The sequence below is a fragment of the Salvelinus fontinalis genome, chromosome 27 (assembly GCF_029448725.1).
Source record: "Salvelinus fontinalis isolate EN_2023a chromosome 27, ASM2944872v1, whole genome shotgun sequence".
In the NCBI taxonomy this organism is placed as follows: domain Eukaryota; kingdom Metazoa; phylum Chordata; class Actinopteri; order Salmoniformes; family Salmonidae; genus Salvelinus; species Salvelinus fontinalis.
This window is the reverse complement of record NC_074691.1, coordinates 10964698-10983195: the sequence shown is the minus strand read 5'-3', so window position 1 is coordinate 10983195 and position 18498 is coordinate 10964698. Positions and strand designations below refer to the sequence as shown.

General features: G+C 42.3%; 1 protein-coding gene across 1 annotated transcript in view; it reads left to right on the top strand.

Annotated features, from left to right (window-relative positions):
• The window catches only part of LOC129825022 (mitogen-activated protein kinase kinase kinase 5-like), a 61849-nt gene that overhangs the window by 10116 nt on the left and 33235 nt on the right, over positions 1-18498 (top strand). Inside the window, exons 2-6 of the mRNA XM_055884670.1 lie at positions 7096-7235; positions 10274-10297; positions 13724-13917; positions 14784-14952; positions 15516-15622. Of these exons, the coding sequence (XP_055740645.1) occupies positions 7096-7235; positions 10274-10297; positions 13724-13917; positions 14784-14952; positions 15516-15622 (634 nt within the window). The remainder of the gene's footprint in view (positions 1-7095; positions 7236-10273; positions 10298-13723; positions 13918-14783; positions 14953-15515; positions 15623-18498) is intronic.

Below are 18498 nucleotides of genomic sequence, written 5' to 3'. Positions count from 1 at the left end.
TTGAAATCTTCAAAATATAAATTAAATATGGGAATGTAACGTTACTCTTACAGTTTTTCTTGCATGTCAACATTTGCATACATACATACACTTGGTGGCCAGTTTATTAGGTACACCCATTTAGTACCGGGTCAGACCCCCCTTTGCTTCTAGAACAGCCTGAATTCTTTGGGGACTAGAAACGTTGCTCAATTGGTATCAAGGGAGCTAACGTGTGCCAGGAAAACATTCCCCACACCATTACACCACCGCCACCAGCCTGTACCATTGACACCAGGAAGGATGGGGCCTTGGACTCATGCTGCTTGCGCCAAATCCTGACTCTGCCATCAGCATGACGCAACCGGAACCAGGATTCGTTGGACCAGGCAATGTTTTTTCCCTCCTCAATTGTCCAGTGTTGGTGATCACGTGTCCACTGGAGCCGCTTCTTCTTGTTTTTAGCTGATAGGAGTAGAAACCAGTGTGGTCGACAAGGACCGACGAGTTGTGCGTTCCAAGATGCCATTCTGCACACCACTGTTGTATTGTGCCGTTTGTTTGTGGCCCGCCTGTTCGCTTGCATGATTCTTGCCATTCTCCTTTAACCTCTCTCATCAGCGATCAGTCGATCATACCACGCTCAAAGTCACTTAGGTCACTCGTTTTGCCCATTCTAACGTTAAATCAAACAGTAACTGAATACCTCAATGCCTGTCTGCCTGCTTTATGTAGCAAGCCACAGCCACGTGACTCACTGTCTGTAGGAGTTAACCATTTTCGTGAACGGGGTGGTGTACCTAATAAACTGGTCAATGAGAGTATATACAGTTGAAGTCGGAAGTTTACATACACTTAGGTTGGAGTCATTAAAACTCGTTTTTAGTTTTGGCAAGTCGGTTAGGACATCTACTTTGTGGATGACACAAGTCATTTTTCCAACAATTGTTTACAGACAGATTATTTGACTTATAATTCAATGTATCACATTTCCAGTGGGTCAGAAGTTTACATACACTAAGTTGACTGTGCCTTTAAACAGCTTGGAAAATTCCAGAAAATTATGTCATGGCTTTAGAAGCTACTGATAGGCTAAAATCAAAAGAAATCAGCCAAGACCTCAGAAAAGAATTGTAGACATCCACAAGTCTGGTTCATCCTTGGGAGCAAATTCCAAACGCTTGAAGGTACCACGTTCATCTGTACAAACAATAGTACGCAAGTATAAACACCATGGGACCACGCAACCGTCATACCGCTCAGGAAGGAGACGCGTTCTGTCTCCTAGAGATGAACGTACTTTGGCGCGAGAAGTGCAAATCAATCCCGGAACAACAGCAAAGGACCTTGTGAAGATGCTGGAGAAAACAGGTACAAAAGTATCTATATCCACAGTAAAACGAGTCCTATATCGACATAACCTGAAAGGCCGCTCAGGAAGGAAGAAACCACTGCTCCCAAACCGCCATTAAAAAGCCAGACTACGGTTTGCAACTGCACATGGGGACAAAGATCGTACTTTTTGGAGAAATGTCCTCTGGTCTGATGAAACAAAAATAGAACTGTTTGGCCATAATGACCATCGTTATGTTTGGAGGAAAAAGGGGGAGGCTTGCAAGCCGAAGAAAACCATCCCAACCGTGAAGCACGGGGGTGGCAGCATCATATTGTGGGGGTGCTTTGTTGCAGGAGGGACTGGTGCACTTCACAAAATAGATGGCATCATGAGAAACGAAAATGATGTGGATATATTGAAGCAACATCTCAAGACATCAGTCAGGAAGTTCAAGCTTGGTCGCAAATGGGTCTTCCAAATGGACATTGACCCCAAGCATACTTCCAAAGTTGTGGCAAAATGGCTTAAGGACAACAAAGTCAAGGTATTGGAGTGGCCATCACAAAGCCCTGACCTCAATCCTGTAGAAAATTTGTGGGCAGAAATGAAAAAGCGTGTGCGAGCAAGGAGGCCTAGTCAGTTACACCAGCTCTGTCAGGAGGAATGAGCCAAAATTCACGCAACTTATTGTGGGAAGCTTGTGGAAGGCTACCTGCAACAATTTTAATGGCAATGCTACCAAATACTAATTAAGTGTATGTAAATTTCTGACCCACTTGGAATGTGATGAAATAAATAAAATCTGAAATAAATAATTATCTTTACTATTATTCTGACATTTCACATTCTTAAAATAAAGTGGTGATCCTAACTGACCTAAAACAGGGCATTTTTACCAGGAATAAATGTCAGGAATTGTGAAAAACTGAGTTTAAATGTATTTGGCTAAGGTGTATGTAAACTTCCGACTTCAGCTGTATGTGTTTTTCTGAGGATTTGAAGAGGAAATGGTACACATTGTCTGGCTTGTTTTTTTTTTTTTTAAAGAAAGCTCTGTGAATGTGAGCATTTCATGAGAATTCAAGACTTAAGTATTCATGCAAGCGTTTGCATAGGTCCATGGATTTATAATACATTATTCTTTGTCTCCCAGACACCTGCTAGGTGGGCACACTCTTTGGCATGGAGTAAAAGAGGGAATATAATCCCTCTGTCCTTTTTCTGATTGACCAGTAACACTCCTACAGAGGTAAAATGGTGATTCCACCAGTAGGAGGTATAAACTGGATTAGAAAGCAATCAGAACATATATTAGCCTACTTCTATCTTGTTTAGGTTTTCCCCCACCTCATTTTGGTCCAAAGGAGAGTTGTATAGGCACAGCCTGGTCAAGCCAGAGGTGACTGACCACTCTCACTGTGTGTTTACGAACAACAAGCAAGAGGTTAAAATGGGTCTACATAATTGACAAAGCAGCAACAATGTTTTTTGTGATTTTTTGGGGGGTTCGCTGAGTGATTTAGTGTTGTTCATCAGAATAAGTATCAGTAAATGTGCTTAGTGAAAAGAAGAGCATCAGTCTCAGATACATTCAACGCTGTATTACCGGGAGTCACGACTGCAGCAGTAGCTGTCAAGTTCAAGGAATAGTTGAGGACACAGAGTATGAATAAGAGTCATACAGTCTGTCCTCACTCATTGTTGTGTCTGTGCGTTGTTCTGAGAAGGGAAATGAAACATTTATTTTTCTTTTTTTCTGTCAGTAAATGGATAGACGTCAGAGAATAGTACTCAGTAAAAGGCAAGGGCACCAAGAACTCACACAATGTTCCTCCACTATTCCCAGAGCCCCATTTCCTCCTTCTGTTTTGTTGTTCACTGTTCTGTTCTTTGGAAAAGATCAGCACTGGGGAAGATGTGTGAAATGGGCAGTGTCAACAAAGGGGGTGGCAGATTATGACCGCTCATGTGTCACAGTTGCGACACTCAGGTGTTCTACTTCTAACCTTGTTTTGAGGATTCAAATACAACAGAAAAACAAGGACTTACGTACATGGCCTACATCACTTTTGTGTGCAGAGTTGTTTATCACCAACTATTCATGTTTCGAGAGTTGGCTGTTGATAATTGGCTAGTTTATCACCACTAACACTTATAACCCATTGATGCTGCATCTATTCCCTAAACTCAAATCCATATTTTCTATCAAGTCTCTCTTATACCAGCACTCTTTAAACCGTACTTTTAAAACAAAGTGCCAGTACAACTGTGCATAATGCAGTCAAGTGTACAGTACTGTATCATGCCTCACCAGACACCTCAGTGTTGTCAGCTGAGAGCTGAGGAGCTCTTAAGTCAAGGAGGCCACTCATGTCTCCTCTTACTCTCTAATACAAGACTCTCATTCTCTGTTTCTACCACATTTTCCATATGTTCACATTTTTCCGAAATCATCATTCATATAAGCCCTGCCCTATGTAAGCTAATATTTTCCCCTGGCTCATACCTAATCCTATACAAGGCAGAGGTTTCCAAGGATAGCGCTGTATGTACCCTACCCATTTCCTCATAGAAGTGTCTGTGACGTTCTAACTTCTACACAGATGGATGGCTCCACTACTGGTATCAAACATTTGCAGTTCTTTGGTCTTTTCACATGAACACATCTCTCATATGTAATATTGATGGGGGCCCCTCTGCTAGCGGATAAATGAGTCCCGTAATATATTATTCAACAGCAAGCCTGTACTATCTGGAATGAGGAGATGCTGGCATTTGACCTCATCCAGTATTCTTCCTCACACTGTACATAATGTAGGCCTAACAGAGGTGGCCTATCATAAAAAAACAATGGAGAAAATGCATCCCTTAACATTTTAACATGGAAATAGCTGTTATATCATTCAGCCTACAGTAGCAGCTAATGTGTGGTGTTCAATGTAGGCCTACATTCCAATAGACTTTTGGGGGAAAAAACATGCAGGGCTTGACATTAGCCTGTTTATCCACTTGTCCTTCAGACAAGAATCCACTTTACAAAATAAAAAGCATTATTATTCCCATACCGTTATTACAGAGAATCAGACAAATTATGCTACCGTCTGCCTTTAACACTGCCCCTTTTGACAACAAAAAAAGCTCTTTACCTGACTAGCTTTTTTGAAAGATGTCAAGAAATGCACACATTTTGTGCTCTTGTAGGAAGCAATCACTCCCCTATTGCTGACTTCAAATGATCTATAACTGGGCTAGTAACTCGCTAACTAGCAAAGGATATGAACAGAATATACACACGTGGCTACATGCAGCTTTTGCTTTGATCTCAAAACAAGCACATCTACTCATGACCACAGCACTCCAATTCAAAGTAAATGGCACAGATCCATATTTGGCAATGATCTATTTGCATGTAGGCCTACTGCAGCTCTGATTGGTTATGCCGCACGGTCTGTATAGAATACAGTCTGAGTCGTGGACAGTAGAATCCTACTCAGATGCGTTCTGCCTACAACAAAATGTCTTGCATAGTTTGTTTTGTTTTGATATGTTGCAATGAAAGTGGCTAATATTGTGTTGATTTGATCACAATTGCCACAGTAAAGGGAAACCTTGATAGTGTTAACTAACAGGGAAAGTCTCGTGCTTCTCTCTGTGGGCTCTGATTTTTCTTTTGTGCCTGTGATGTAGTTCTGGGGGAGCTGCGTGGCAGTCACTGGGCAGTTTACAGGGAACTGTTGTCTCAGTGATGACTAATTAAGGGGATGTCGTGAGAATAAGTGCTCACTTAAAAGGTCAACCTCTGTGAAGGCACATATCATTGTTTATATATATATATATATATATATATATATATATATATATATATATATATATATATATATATATATATATATATATATATATATATATAAAAATGACCCCATTTTCGTGATATCTAATTGGTAGTTACAATCTTGTCCTATCGCTGCAACTCCCGGACGGACTCGGGAGAGGCAAAGGTCGAGAGCCATGCACCTTCCAAAACACGACCCAACCAAGCCGCACTGCTTCTTGACACACTGCTCGCTTAACCCGGAAGCCAGCCGCACCAATGTGTCAGAGGAAACACCGTACAACTGGCGACCGTGTCAGTGTGCGTGCGCCCGGCCCGTCACAGGAGTCGCTAGAGCGCGGTGGGACAAGGACATCCCGGCCGGCCAAACCCTCCCCTAACCCGGACGACTAACCCCCAATTGTGCACCGCCTTATGGGTCTCCCGGTCGCGGCCGGCTGCGACACAGCCCGGGATCGAAACCTGGATATGTAGTGGCACCGCTAGCACTGCGATGCAGGGCTTTACACCGCTGCGCCACACGGGAGGCGAGGGTGCATATCTAGGTTTCCATCAACATCAATTAGCTCCACCTGTTGGGAGGCAATACAGTGCCCATCGCCTGCATCACTTTAGGCCTACACACGTACATCACTTCTTCTTGGGTTGTAATGAAAGTGTGTGACCTGAACAGAGCCTTTAAGACCCAGTAAGAAGAAACGACTTCCTGGTGGCATTTACATGTCCTTGCTGAGTGGGAGGGACTGCGCTCTTGCCTGGGGGGACTGGCCCTATGAAAATGAAAATGTTGCTAAAACAAGCCAGGCTGTCTCCACTGGGACCTTGTTTTTGCATAACAACACAGTAGCACACACACACTAGAATGTATATTAAAATAGGTTGCTTGTTTGCTTTGATTATCCCTGTGGTGTTGGCTGTCTATGTGGATGTTTGGTTCTTAATGAGTGAGAATAGCGTTGGGTTTGTAGTGGACTGGAACCCAGGTATTACAGTGAAAGGGAGCTCCATCGGAAGGGATGAAAAGCTCTATACTAAGCTATATGTAATGTGTATGTTGACATGGAAGGGGAAACTTGGAAGCACATGAAAAGGTGGGGTGGGTCTGTTAAATATTATCTCTCTGGAGAGCTCTGTCATTACAAAACACTGCATCACAGTTCTAGCCCAGTTTTGTTTGTGCAGTTATCAGTCAGTGGGAGCTACCAGAGGGACTTCTGGAAGAACCCCACCCCAGGCTTACTACCAGACAATGTTATTTTGGCCTTTTCTTTTGGAAGTTTTAGTGATGTCTCACAGTCTGGTCTAAAAATGACCATTTGGGCAAATTAAATATTCTACTTCAGTCCAAAACAATTGTACAGGCCATTATTGTCCCATCAATCTGATTTCATATGAAAGCTAAACAAACTGTGGTAAATGTGACGAAACTAGTAACGAAACTAATGTTGTAGGCTTAAAATATGTTATACTACAGGCAGTTGTTCAGTGTTAAACGCCCAGTGCAGTCAAATGGGATTTTCCTCTGTTTTTATATATATATTTCCAAACTATGAGGTTGGAATTATACTGTGAAATTGTGAAAATGATGATAATGTCCTTTTAGTGTAAGAGCTGTTTGGAAAGACCGCCTGAAATTTCAGCCTGCTTTGGTGGGATGGATTTTTTGGCCTGCCTGGTGACATCAAATAAGAAAGAGTTCCAAACCTCTCTGCCAATAACAGCTAGTTTTCAGTTTTCCCCTCCCCACTCAGACCACTCCTAGACAGTCCTAGCAAAATTCTTGCTTGAGAAATTGCTCTTTGCTAAGAAGCAATTTTTGTTTGACCATTTAATTGAAAACAATCACAGTAAGGAACTTAATTGTTACCCAGAAATGATTTGATATGGAGATAAAAACGACTACATTGGGCCTTTAAGGCTACTAACAGGCCTACTCTGTCCCTCCCAGACATAGCTGTAGTGGAGATGACGGACGCTTTCCGCCAGCCCTCCCTGTTCTACCACCTAGGTGTGAGGGAGAGCTTCAGCATGGCCAACAACATCATCCTGTACTGTGACACCAACTCCGACTCGCTACAGTCCCTACAGGTAAGCTGTATGGGCATGTGCGCACACACACACACACACACACACACACACACACACACACACACACACACACAGGCCTGACGTAAACATATCTGCAGCCTGTCATTTTCTCATCGCTTCAAATTAATCATTAATGTTCCCACAATGGATTTAGTGTAAAAAGGCTCATCGGGTTAATGACAAAGGTATAAGTAAAGGAGATGCTCCTTCACTAACTTTGGACTCTTTTAAATGTATATGCCAGTTATTTCGAGGGAGTCATGTTTGAAAGGTGAGAGGTTGATTTTAGAACCTTTGAACTGCCAAACCGTTTTGTTGTTCTATCTTGCTCATTTTGCACTCATTTTCTTTTTTATTCTCCGTATACTTTTTAAGCCTTTAAGTGCACAAGATCACAGTCTATATATAGAATATGAGTGTGTGGGGAACATGTAATAGCTATCATTGCTGTTGTGTTGTTGTGACAGATAAACACATCAGTGATTTGTTGGTGGGAGATGCATTAACAACCAGGCAGGATATGGTGTGTTTCATAAGATATTAGGGCTATGTAAAAATAGCATTTGACTGAAGAAAAAAATCAACACACAGAATTTGGTTTAATATTGCACTCCTTTACCTCTGTTTCACCCTTTAGTCTTGTAAAAGAGAATGTTGTCGACATTGAATGTGTTTATGACAGACTGACTCATATCCTGGCATTTAAAGGCCCAGTGTAGTCAAAAATGTGATTTTCCTGTGTTATATCTATACTGAACAAAAATATAAATGCAACATGTAAAGTGTTAGTCCCATGTTTCATGAGCTGAAATAAAAGATCCCAGAAATGTTCCATAGGTACAAAAAGCATATTTCTCTAATATTTTGTGCATAAATTTGTTTACATCCCTGTTGGTGAGTATTTCTCCTTTGCCAAGATAATCCATACATTTGACAGGTGTGACATATTAAGATGCTGATTAAACAGCATGATCATTACACAGGTGCACTTTGTCATGGGGACAACAACAAAAAAACACTCTAAAATGTACAGTTGTCACACAACACAATGCCACAGATTTCTCATGTTTTGAGGGAGTGTGCAATTGGCATGCTGACTGCAGAAATGTCCACCAGAGCTGTTGCGAGAGAATTTAATGTTAATTTCTCTACCATAAGCCGCCTCCAACATCGTTTTAGAGAATGTGGCAGTACATCCAACCAGCCTCACAACCGCAGACCATGTGTAACCATGGTTTGCTAATGCCAACATTGTGAACCCCATGGTGGCGGTGGGGTTATGGTATGGGCAGGCATAAGGTACGGACAACGAACACAATTGTATTTTAGCGATGGCAATTTGAATGCACAGAGAAACCGTGGCGAGATCCTGAGGCCCATTGACGTGCCATTCATCCGGAGCCATCGACGCCTGTTTCAGCATGATAATGCACGGCCCCATGGCTCAAGGATCTGTACACAATTCCTAGTAGCTGAAAATGTACCAGTTCTTCCATGGCCTGCATACTCACCAGACCCAATGAGCACGTTTGGGATGCTCTGGACCGAAGTGTACAACAGCATGTTCCAGTTCTCACCAATATCCAGAAACTTCCCACAGCCATTGAAGAAAAGTGAGACAACATTCCACAGGCCACAATCAACAGTCTGATCAACTCTATGCGAAGGAGATGTGTCGCGCTGCATGAGGCAAATGGTGGTCACACCAGATACTGACAGGTTTTTTGATCCACGCCCCTACCTTTTTTTAAAGGTATCTGTGACCAACAGATGCATATCTGTATTCCCAGTCATGTGAAATCCATATATTAGGGCCTAATGAATTGATTTCAATTGACTGATTTCCTAATATGAACTGTAACTCAGTAAAATCTTTGACATTGTTGCATGTTGCGTTTATATTTTTTGTTCAGTGTAGATATTGCCACACAAGGTTGAAATAATACTGTGAAATTGTGAAAATTATGATAATGCCCTTTAAGTGTAAGAGCTGTTAACCTCTCTGCCAATAACAGCTAGTTTTCCGATTTTTCCCTCCCCACTCAGACCACTCGCAGACAGTCCTAGCAAGATTCTTGCTTAAAAAATTGCTCTTTGCTAAGAAGCAATTTGTTACTTTTGACCATTTGAATTGAAAACAATCACAGTAAGATGCATACTAGTTACCCAGAGATGATTTGATATTGATCTTTTTTTAAATGGCTGCAATGAACCTTTAACCTTTTGGCCCTGAGTCTGTCAGGCGATGAATGCACAGTCGAGTTAACATTAGCCTAAATTGGTTTGAAAAGTGAGAGGGCCTTGCAGTCACACGGGAATCCCCTATCAATGACCACCACCAACAACAACACAGGTATGCAAATGAGGGGGAGGGGAGATGATGGTTTCCTGTGCGGATATATGCAGAAACCAAGATACCCCACACACTCCTGTGACCTGCTCTGCTCTGACACTGTCATTGACATAAAAAAAAGCATTGCAATCTTTTGAAATTGTCGTAAATTCCTCAAAGAATAAGTCATATTTGACAAAGTGTACCCGAACATAAATATTATGCCTGTAATCTTGATAAACGATATCCTCCATCTCAACCCACCTACAGCCTGAAGTAAAAAAAAATATGACTTTCTGTAGTGGTTTTAACATATCCCTATCAGCCTGCAGTCTTCAAACTGTACCAGCTCCCTTATTGAGGGTTAAGAGTAACAATGGCTGCTGTGTTAACCGTTATAGATTGTTCAGAATAAAGAGACTCCATTGTGTACACGTGCTGAGGCTCAACCTCTTTTTAAAGTGCCTTTTGCCACGTTTAATATCTCCATGGTTGTTTGCTGGCCTTTAGCCTACACAATACGGCACGGCAAAATGAAATGTTAGTGCTGATGTATCCGCGTTTCTACTGGTTTTGTTTGCAAGTGCAGGAGTCCATTTATAGCTTGACTTAAGGATCGCTCTAGTGAACTGTGACCAATGTAATGTTTGTGATTTTCCCCTACTATCCACAATGCAGTATTGACGTTTCGCTTTTTCTCTTGCAGGAGATCGTTTGCCAGAAGAACACTGTAAGTGCACAAACTCAACACTGTGTCTCTATTTCAAAGTTGTTAATGGCACACCTCTCTTGTCTCTTCCTTCTTTCACGTTTCCTGTCTGAAGGTAAATGCAATAAACTGATTTTTACTCATGCCAACATTCAACAATGCAGCCATCGCTGGTACCATCAAACACTTTTCATTACCCAGTTCAATATCCCTCTAGTTTGGCTTTGTGAATTCTGCTGTGTGTACAGTAAACTAAAGCATTTCCCCTTACTCAGAGAGTTTTCTAGAATAGCTGTACTTGGTTGACAGGCAGCCTTATCACCAGGGTGACTGGGGTGCTATGGAAAGCAGAGAGAAAACGAGAGAATGAGTTGACTCTCATTTCCGATTTCCTGCCTCCCTGCCGTCTGTAACACAGTGTCTGCCACTCCTTCTGCCTAGTGATAGCCAGGTCAGACAGGGAGGCACCACACTGTCTGTTTGTCTGTGTCTGTCTGTCTGTCTGGCTGGCTTTCTTATACAGAATAATACGATATGGTGACATTGATGCACTGTGGCATGAGGGGGAAAAAGCTGTGAGGTTGAGGCAAGGGCATGGACAGGGGGCCTCCTCAGCAGCTATGGGCTGCCTGCCGGGCTGGTGCTGCCTGTAGGGCTAATGGGAGCGACAGGGTTGCCCTCCTCAAGCTTAGCTGGCGTAATTGACTTTACGAAGTGGAATAAGGTGGTTTGGTGCTCCAGGAAGCAGGTTAATGGCTGATCGGTGTGTTGCGACAGAGCATTACAGTGAGAGTCCACTACCGCCATCCGTGACTGACTGTCTTTCTCTAGTTGTATCTACACACCACGCCCCTTCTCTCTGCTCTGAGAGAACAAATACACCACGCCCCAGAAGGATATGACACATTAGTGGCACTCTGACCAAGGGGTTATATCACATGGTACACCACTAATCAGAACAAATTCCTGGATTGTTTTATGGCTGCAGCCAGCCGGGCGGTCATACAGGTATTAGGGCTAACGATTAATGTTAAGTCATTACTCACACACACTACTTATTCCCGTCTACCCCTCCCCCTTTTTGAATAGGTTAATCCTGTACTGCCTGACTGATATTTAACTCCTTAATTACCGTAATTACCGCGCTAACACCCCGGTCCCAAATGGCACTGTATGTATTCCCTATATAGTGCACTACTTTTTGTCCAGAGCCCAGATGTAGTGCACTATGTAGAAAATAGGGTGTGATTTTGGGGCACCCCCCCAGTTTTCGGTTCCTTTCTGCTCCTTAAGATTGTTGTTTTGGAGACCTGCGTGCCACCTACTATTACCTAATACAGTCACAAACAAGAATCTAATGAGACTCAAACACAGGTGCTGCTGGGGTTGCCGGGGCGAAGGATGGCCCCTGGCGACTAAAACATTTATTATGATGTGTTGTCGTCATGTGATCCGCCGGGTCATGACTCACACAGTTTGTGTGGCTCAATATAGGACAGGAAGAATGTCGTAATCTGTGGATGCACCTAGCCGTGACAAGCCGCCACAGGTTATTTTGGAAAGTTATGGCATGACTAGTGATGTCATAAAAAACATGTGATTGCAGAAGAGGAAGCCGTTTTACTGTGGATCGTTCCAATTTCTACAGGCAGAACTTAACCCCCTGTTCACTTCCTTTTGTTACAAGTGTGAGTAGCAAGCATCCCAGGTGTGTTCTTGAAGATCAAAGTGATACAGAGAGATTCAAATATCCACTGACCGTGCAGTCTCAGGATGTATCTGGGCAGCACAACAGATGTGGATCAGCAAAATCCCTTTTGTTTTTCACTGTGGCCTACATGTTCAAGTATAATTTGGTCAGGATCCATCAACTTAAGCTTTTCTAGTGCTGAGTGTTGAGTATACTGTGAATAACAGACTACAATGACAGACATCAATGATAGATTTATTGGTACTCTCTACACCACATGCAAATACAGCTGGACAAGAGTAGTAAGACAGACCTGGTTTGAATTGGATTTCCATGAGCAACATGAATGGGAGTTTTAAGGGCAGCTCTGCCCTGAGGGCAGTGTGAGCAGTTCAGTCAAACAGATCCTAATGTCACTGTAATTACTGATGTGGATCTGTCCCCCAGGCCACCGGCTCTTCAGACAGACTCATTATGTCCAATTCTCCATGGGTACAACATCACCATTGTCCCTGCAGATCAGGGTGGTAAATTACTAGCACAAAAAAAAGGCCCATACTACTGTCCTCCCATTGTACAGTCAGGTCCAGAATTATTGGCACCCTTGATAAAGATTAGCAAAAGTACTGAGCTATATTGTATACTGCATGTTTTAATACTAATACAATTTCTCAGAGAAAGCAATTTTGATTAACAAGTAAAAATGTATTTTCTCAAAATGAAAACTATTATTGGCACCCCTGTTTTCAATACCTTTCAATACCTCCACTTGCGAGGATAATGGCACTGAGACTTTTTCTCAAATGTTTAATGAGATGGAGAACACGTTGGTAGGGATCTAAGATCATTCCTTCATACATAATCTTTCCAGATCCTTGATATCTTTCATCTGCGCTTATGGACTCCCCTCTTCAATTCAAACCACAAGTTTTCAATGGGGTTAAATTAACCATTTCCTTGTGGATGTTGATGTGTGGTTGGCGTTATTGTCTTGCTGGAAGATCCACTTGCGGCCAACTTTCAGCCTCCTGGCAGAGGCAAGCAGGTATTTGGCTAAAATGTCCTGGAACTGGGTAAAGTTGATGATGCCATTGACCTTAACAAGGGCCCCAGGACCTGTGGAAGCCAAATAGCCCCATAACATCAATGAACCACAATAGGTATGGGGTTCTTTTATGCTTCTGAATTCTTATTTCGATGCCAAACCCACCACGGGTGTACGGGCCAAAGAGCTCTATTTTCATATCATCCTACAAATGTAAACGCATGGAGTTTGCTCAATGGCATTGGTACTTGGATTGGAAAGATTCTTTATGGAGTAGCGGTCTAAGATCTCTCCAAATGTGTTCTCCAATTTTATAAAACGTTTTACGAATTTACTCAGTGCCGTTATCCTCTCAATGGGAGGAAAATAAATATTACTTGTTACTTTATCGGAGTTATTGTATTAGTATAAAATAATATAATTTCCTATTTTTTTGTATATAATATAGCTCACTAGTTGTGTTATTTTTTTGCTCATCTTTGTCAAGGTTGCCAATAATTCTGGACCATCGCATGCAGTCAATAGGGCATGTAAGGGGATGCTCTGTTGCTGTTCTCAATTTCTCCAGTCTTCATATTGGGGTAGACTTTACCGAGCAAACTAAACCAAGTATTTGTGATATTTAGCTATTTGACCCATGTCTGACACTGACACATCAAACCAACTCTACATGCACCAAAACCCAAAATGTTGTTTCTGCTTTTCCCCCCAGACATGCTCAGCCAACTACAGCTTCATCCCATACATGGTGACGCCCCACAACAAGGTGTACTGCTGCGAGAGCAGCCTGATGAAGGGCCTGACGGAGTTGATGCAGCCCAGCTTCGAGATGCTGCTGGGGCCCATCTGCATGCCCCTGCTGGACCGCTTCGTGCAGCTGCTCAAGGTGCCACAAGCCAACTCCTGGTGAGTAGCAGAGAAGTGTTTTGGGTTAGGTGCTGGGCCAGCTAGCCCATAGGTCCAACACCTGGTGAATAGTATAGGTTTGGGGTAGATAGTGGCTTGGGAGTTTGCCGGTTAGACACTGGGCCTAAGACCAGCCCAGAGGTCTACATTCAGCCAGGCTTGATTTGTATAAGTCACATGTTTCTTCTCTCACCATTCTGTAGTGAAACAGGTGTCATCTCACTAGGGAGGTAGGTGTGGTACTGTAGTTGGGAATGAGTTGTGAACACGCATGACAAGGTGATTATTACAGAGCTGTTATTGCCAGCAGGGGTGTATTACGTTGACCTAGCGTGTACTGGTTTGTGTGTTGTCTTGTGTAATTTTCAGTGGTTGATTATGCAATATGGATGTCTAGCTGATGAAGTGTGATATCCCTTTGCGTCGGATATTGCACTTCTTGAGTATTCCTCAGAAGACATTGTATTATACAACTCACTCATTTTATATTTTTGAAATAGCGTTGCAACATATTAGCTTGCATAGCAATCTCAGTTTTAATGTTAGCTTGACTTAGTTATGTCCTAATGTTTTAGGGGTTTCTCTCTGCCAATATTCAGCATCACTGCCTCTCTTCCAGGAATAATGAGTCATGCTTTAGAGAGCTGAGAGAATTTGCTCTTTGGATGAAGGTTTTGTCTCCTGGAAATGTGCTGCTCCAATAGCGCAGTGAAGAAGACATTGAAGGGGCTCTTTTCCCAATACCTATTTCCCCAGAAAATCATACCAAGACATAGCAATGGGTTCTTTGCAGAAAATGTTGATTTCATGTTGATTTCTAGTGTGAAATAACATATTTATGAGTCTCTCTGTTTCCCCTTTTGAAGCCAATACTTCAGAGAAACCATTCTCAACGAGCTCCGGAAAGCGCGGGAGTTGTTCACGGGGTCGGAGCTGGCCTCAGAACTCAGCCGTATTCAACAACGATTGGACAACGTAGAGTGCCTTTCAGCTGACATTGTCATTAACCTGCTTCTGTCCTACAGGGACATCCAGGTACATGTTACCCTCTTTTACGCTTGTCGAATGCTGCTGGCAGAGTCACTTTAGGCAGACTGCAATGCCTCAGCAGACAGCATAAATGTGTTAGGGCCTCCCTTGGCTACTAGAAGCATTTCAGAAGGACTATCTGCCTGTGGAATGCTGCAGGCTAAGCTTTTTGTCATCTTTCTGTGGCTAATCGTAAGGCTACTGCACTCCGGTCCACTCTCTCTGCATTGCGATGCCATTCACCCTACAGGCTCCCATCCCGCCAGCCATAGCAGCCACCAGCCACATTTAATAAATGATACAAAAGACCAGAACTACAATGAGAAAGTGAATTATTGAATATGTTTTGGATAAATATATACTGGACAAGAAATGGTGGAAGAGAGGACATTTTAATTATTGAACTACTTGAATAAGCCAACAGTGTCCTTCCCAGGTGCAGTGAAGTGACTTTGTAAGGGAACACGAACATAGACAGGTTTCATGTTAACGATAGCAACCAAGATGGCTGAGTGGGTACATTATCTTTAGTCCAACAATCAGTTTTTCTGTGTTTGTATGTAATGTAGGATTATGAATCTATAGTGAAGCTGGTGGAGACCTTGGAGAAGCTTCCTACATTCGACCCTGTGGCCAATCCCCATGTCAAGTTCCACTATGCCTTTGCACTGAATCGGTAAGACCCCGAGTATGTCACACCTGGTTTGTTTACACACGCACACACTCACACCCTCACACACAGATGCACACACAGACGCATGCATGTGCTAAACATGTGTGTCTGTGCTCTGGGTCAGAACATCACAGATGTTCAGCTTGGAAAGTATTTTACTGCTTGCTCTTTAACATGCTGCCTCTCTTGTCACTGGTTCTCCTGCATGCTACAACGCAACACTGGTGTCTAGCCAGTTAAGATAGCATTTTGCTGCATTTATCAGTGGTAGAAAATGTACCCAATTGTCATACTTGAGTAAAAGTAAAGATACTTTACTGGAAAATAACTCAAGTAAAAGTGAAAGTCACCCAGTAAAATACTACTTGATAGAAGTCTAAACGTATTTGGTTTTACACATAATTAAGTATCAAAAGTAAATTAAATTGCTAAAATATACTTAAGTATCAAAAATAAAAGTATAAATAATTTCACATTCCTTATATTAAGCAAACCAGACGGCACCATGTTCTTTTTTTCTCTTTTTCTTTACAGATAGCCAGGGGCGTGCCCCAACACTCTGACATCCTTTAGAAACTAAGCATTTATGTTTAGTGAGTCTGCCATTTCAGAGGTAGTAGGGATGACCAGGGATGTTCTCTTGATAAGCATTCAACATGCAACTTGTACATTTGGGTGTCAGGAAAATGTAGGGAGTTAAAAGTACATTATTGTCTTTAGGAATGTTGTGAAGTAAAAGTTGTCCAAAATATAAATACCGCAAAAAACGACCTAAGTAGTACTTTAAAGTATTTTTACTTAAGTACTTTACACCACTGCATTTTATACCCTCAAAGAAACACATTAAGAAACCTGTTGCACATTCTTTGCATAATTGAATGGCTCACAAATTAAGATGGTTGCCATGAGTCTGTGTGCTGGTTTAGACAGCAGCCTCTTTGTTTACAATTTCCCCAACTGGATGTGGTTCATGACTCAGCAGTTTAGTACACCATTGCAAAAACTTGCCACTATCCTGCAATAATGAAGCATGAATGATGAGAACTAAACCTGTCTGAAAAGCAGTGTTTTCTGTTGAGTCATTGCGTTACAGGGAAGTGCTAGAGTTGAAGCTTTGCCTGTTGCACAATCCCTCCCCCCCTCCACGTTTGCCTATTGCATGACTGGAGTGGGCTAGGCTGACTCACTGCTTAGCTTCACCCCCCCCCCCTCCAGTTGCCCTTCAGCGGTACTCTGGTATTGAAGTGAAAGCTGGTGAGAGGAAATAGCTTCCCGTTCTTATGCTTATTTAGCATCCATCTCTATGGCTCTGTTGAGATCCATATTAGTGTGCCCATGCCAACTAAGTTATTCCGGCCACGAGGCTCACACTGGGATGCTGTTCGGCTGCCTTGTGAAAGAACCTGTGGAGACTTTGTTGTCCCCCTTTGGGGCGCAAAGAAAAAGGGATAAAGAGGAAGCATAAGAAAACTGAAAGACTAATCAGGCAATTATATTTCATATTCAGACAATGTATGTTCAAAATAGAATGGGATCCGAGGGAGGAATAGAATTTGGCTCCCGTTCGCTTGGTAAAGCAGCATTACAGTATGGATTACGAATGACTGCTGACAGATAAAGTGCTTGGTCATTACTGCGTGCGTTACTCCAGTTCTCGCTAATACCCTTAAACCCAGACAGTCCAACACAGGAGTTAGTTGGCCAGGTCTGTAGGGAAGTAATTGAACCCACTACCCTCATGAAATTTAATCTACAGCCTTTTGATGTCTTCCTCTCTGCCAAGACATAGCGCGTTGGTGTTACACACACACACACACACACAAACACACACACACCGGCTTGTCTCATGTTTATTCATCCCCCTCTCTCAGTGTAGACCATAAGAGAGAGAGACACACCCAGACAAACTCCCAGGACAGTGCATTCGGAAAGTATTCACACCCCTTGACTTTTTCAAATTTGTTACGTTACAGCTTTATTCTAAAACGGATTAAATTGAAATGTTGTGTCACTAGCCTACACATAATACCCCATAATGTCAAAGTGGAATTATGTTTTTAGAAATGTTTACAAATTAATTAAAAATTAAAAAAGGTGAAATGTCTTGAGTCAATAAGTATTCAACCCCTTTGTTAGGCAAGCCTAAATAAGTTCAGGAGTACAAATTTGCTTAACCTTTTACTGCAGTGGGCTAAATCAGGGACACACAGGATGTTTCTTGGTAGTCTTAAACAAATCTACTTTGAAACAAAACTATACACCTCACACACATGGTTATGGGCTTAATAAAAGAATACACCTGTGCCATGTCAGATATAGAGTTGCAATGTATTCAATTTTGAGTTTGCATCCCAGTATTACGGTACACTTTATATACAGTACATCACAGAAGACTGCAGGAACTAACAAGTCACATAATAAGTTGCATGGACTCACTTTGTGTGCAATAATAGTGTTTAACATGATTTTTTAATGAATACCTCATCTCTGTACCCCACACATAAAATTATCTGTAAGGTCCCTTAGTCGAGCAGTTCATTTCAAACACAGATTCAACTACAAAGACCAGGGAGGTAAAGAAAATAAAAAACAGACATCGATATTCCTTTTCAGCATGGTGATGTTTTTAATTACACTATGGACGGTGTATCAATACACCCAGTCACTACAAAGATACAGGTCTCAACATGGTTGTTGTCCTTGATGATCACCCACAACTGCGTGCATGGCCACGCAGTTGTGGGTGAACAGGGAGTACAGGGCCTCCAGCTTGACGATGAGCTTGGAGGGTACTATGGTGTTGAATGCTGAGCTGTAGTCAATGAACAGCATTTTTACATAGGTATTCCTCTTGTCCAGATGGGATAGGGCAGTGTGCA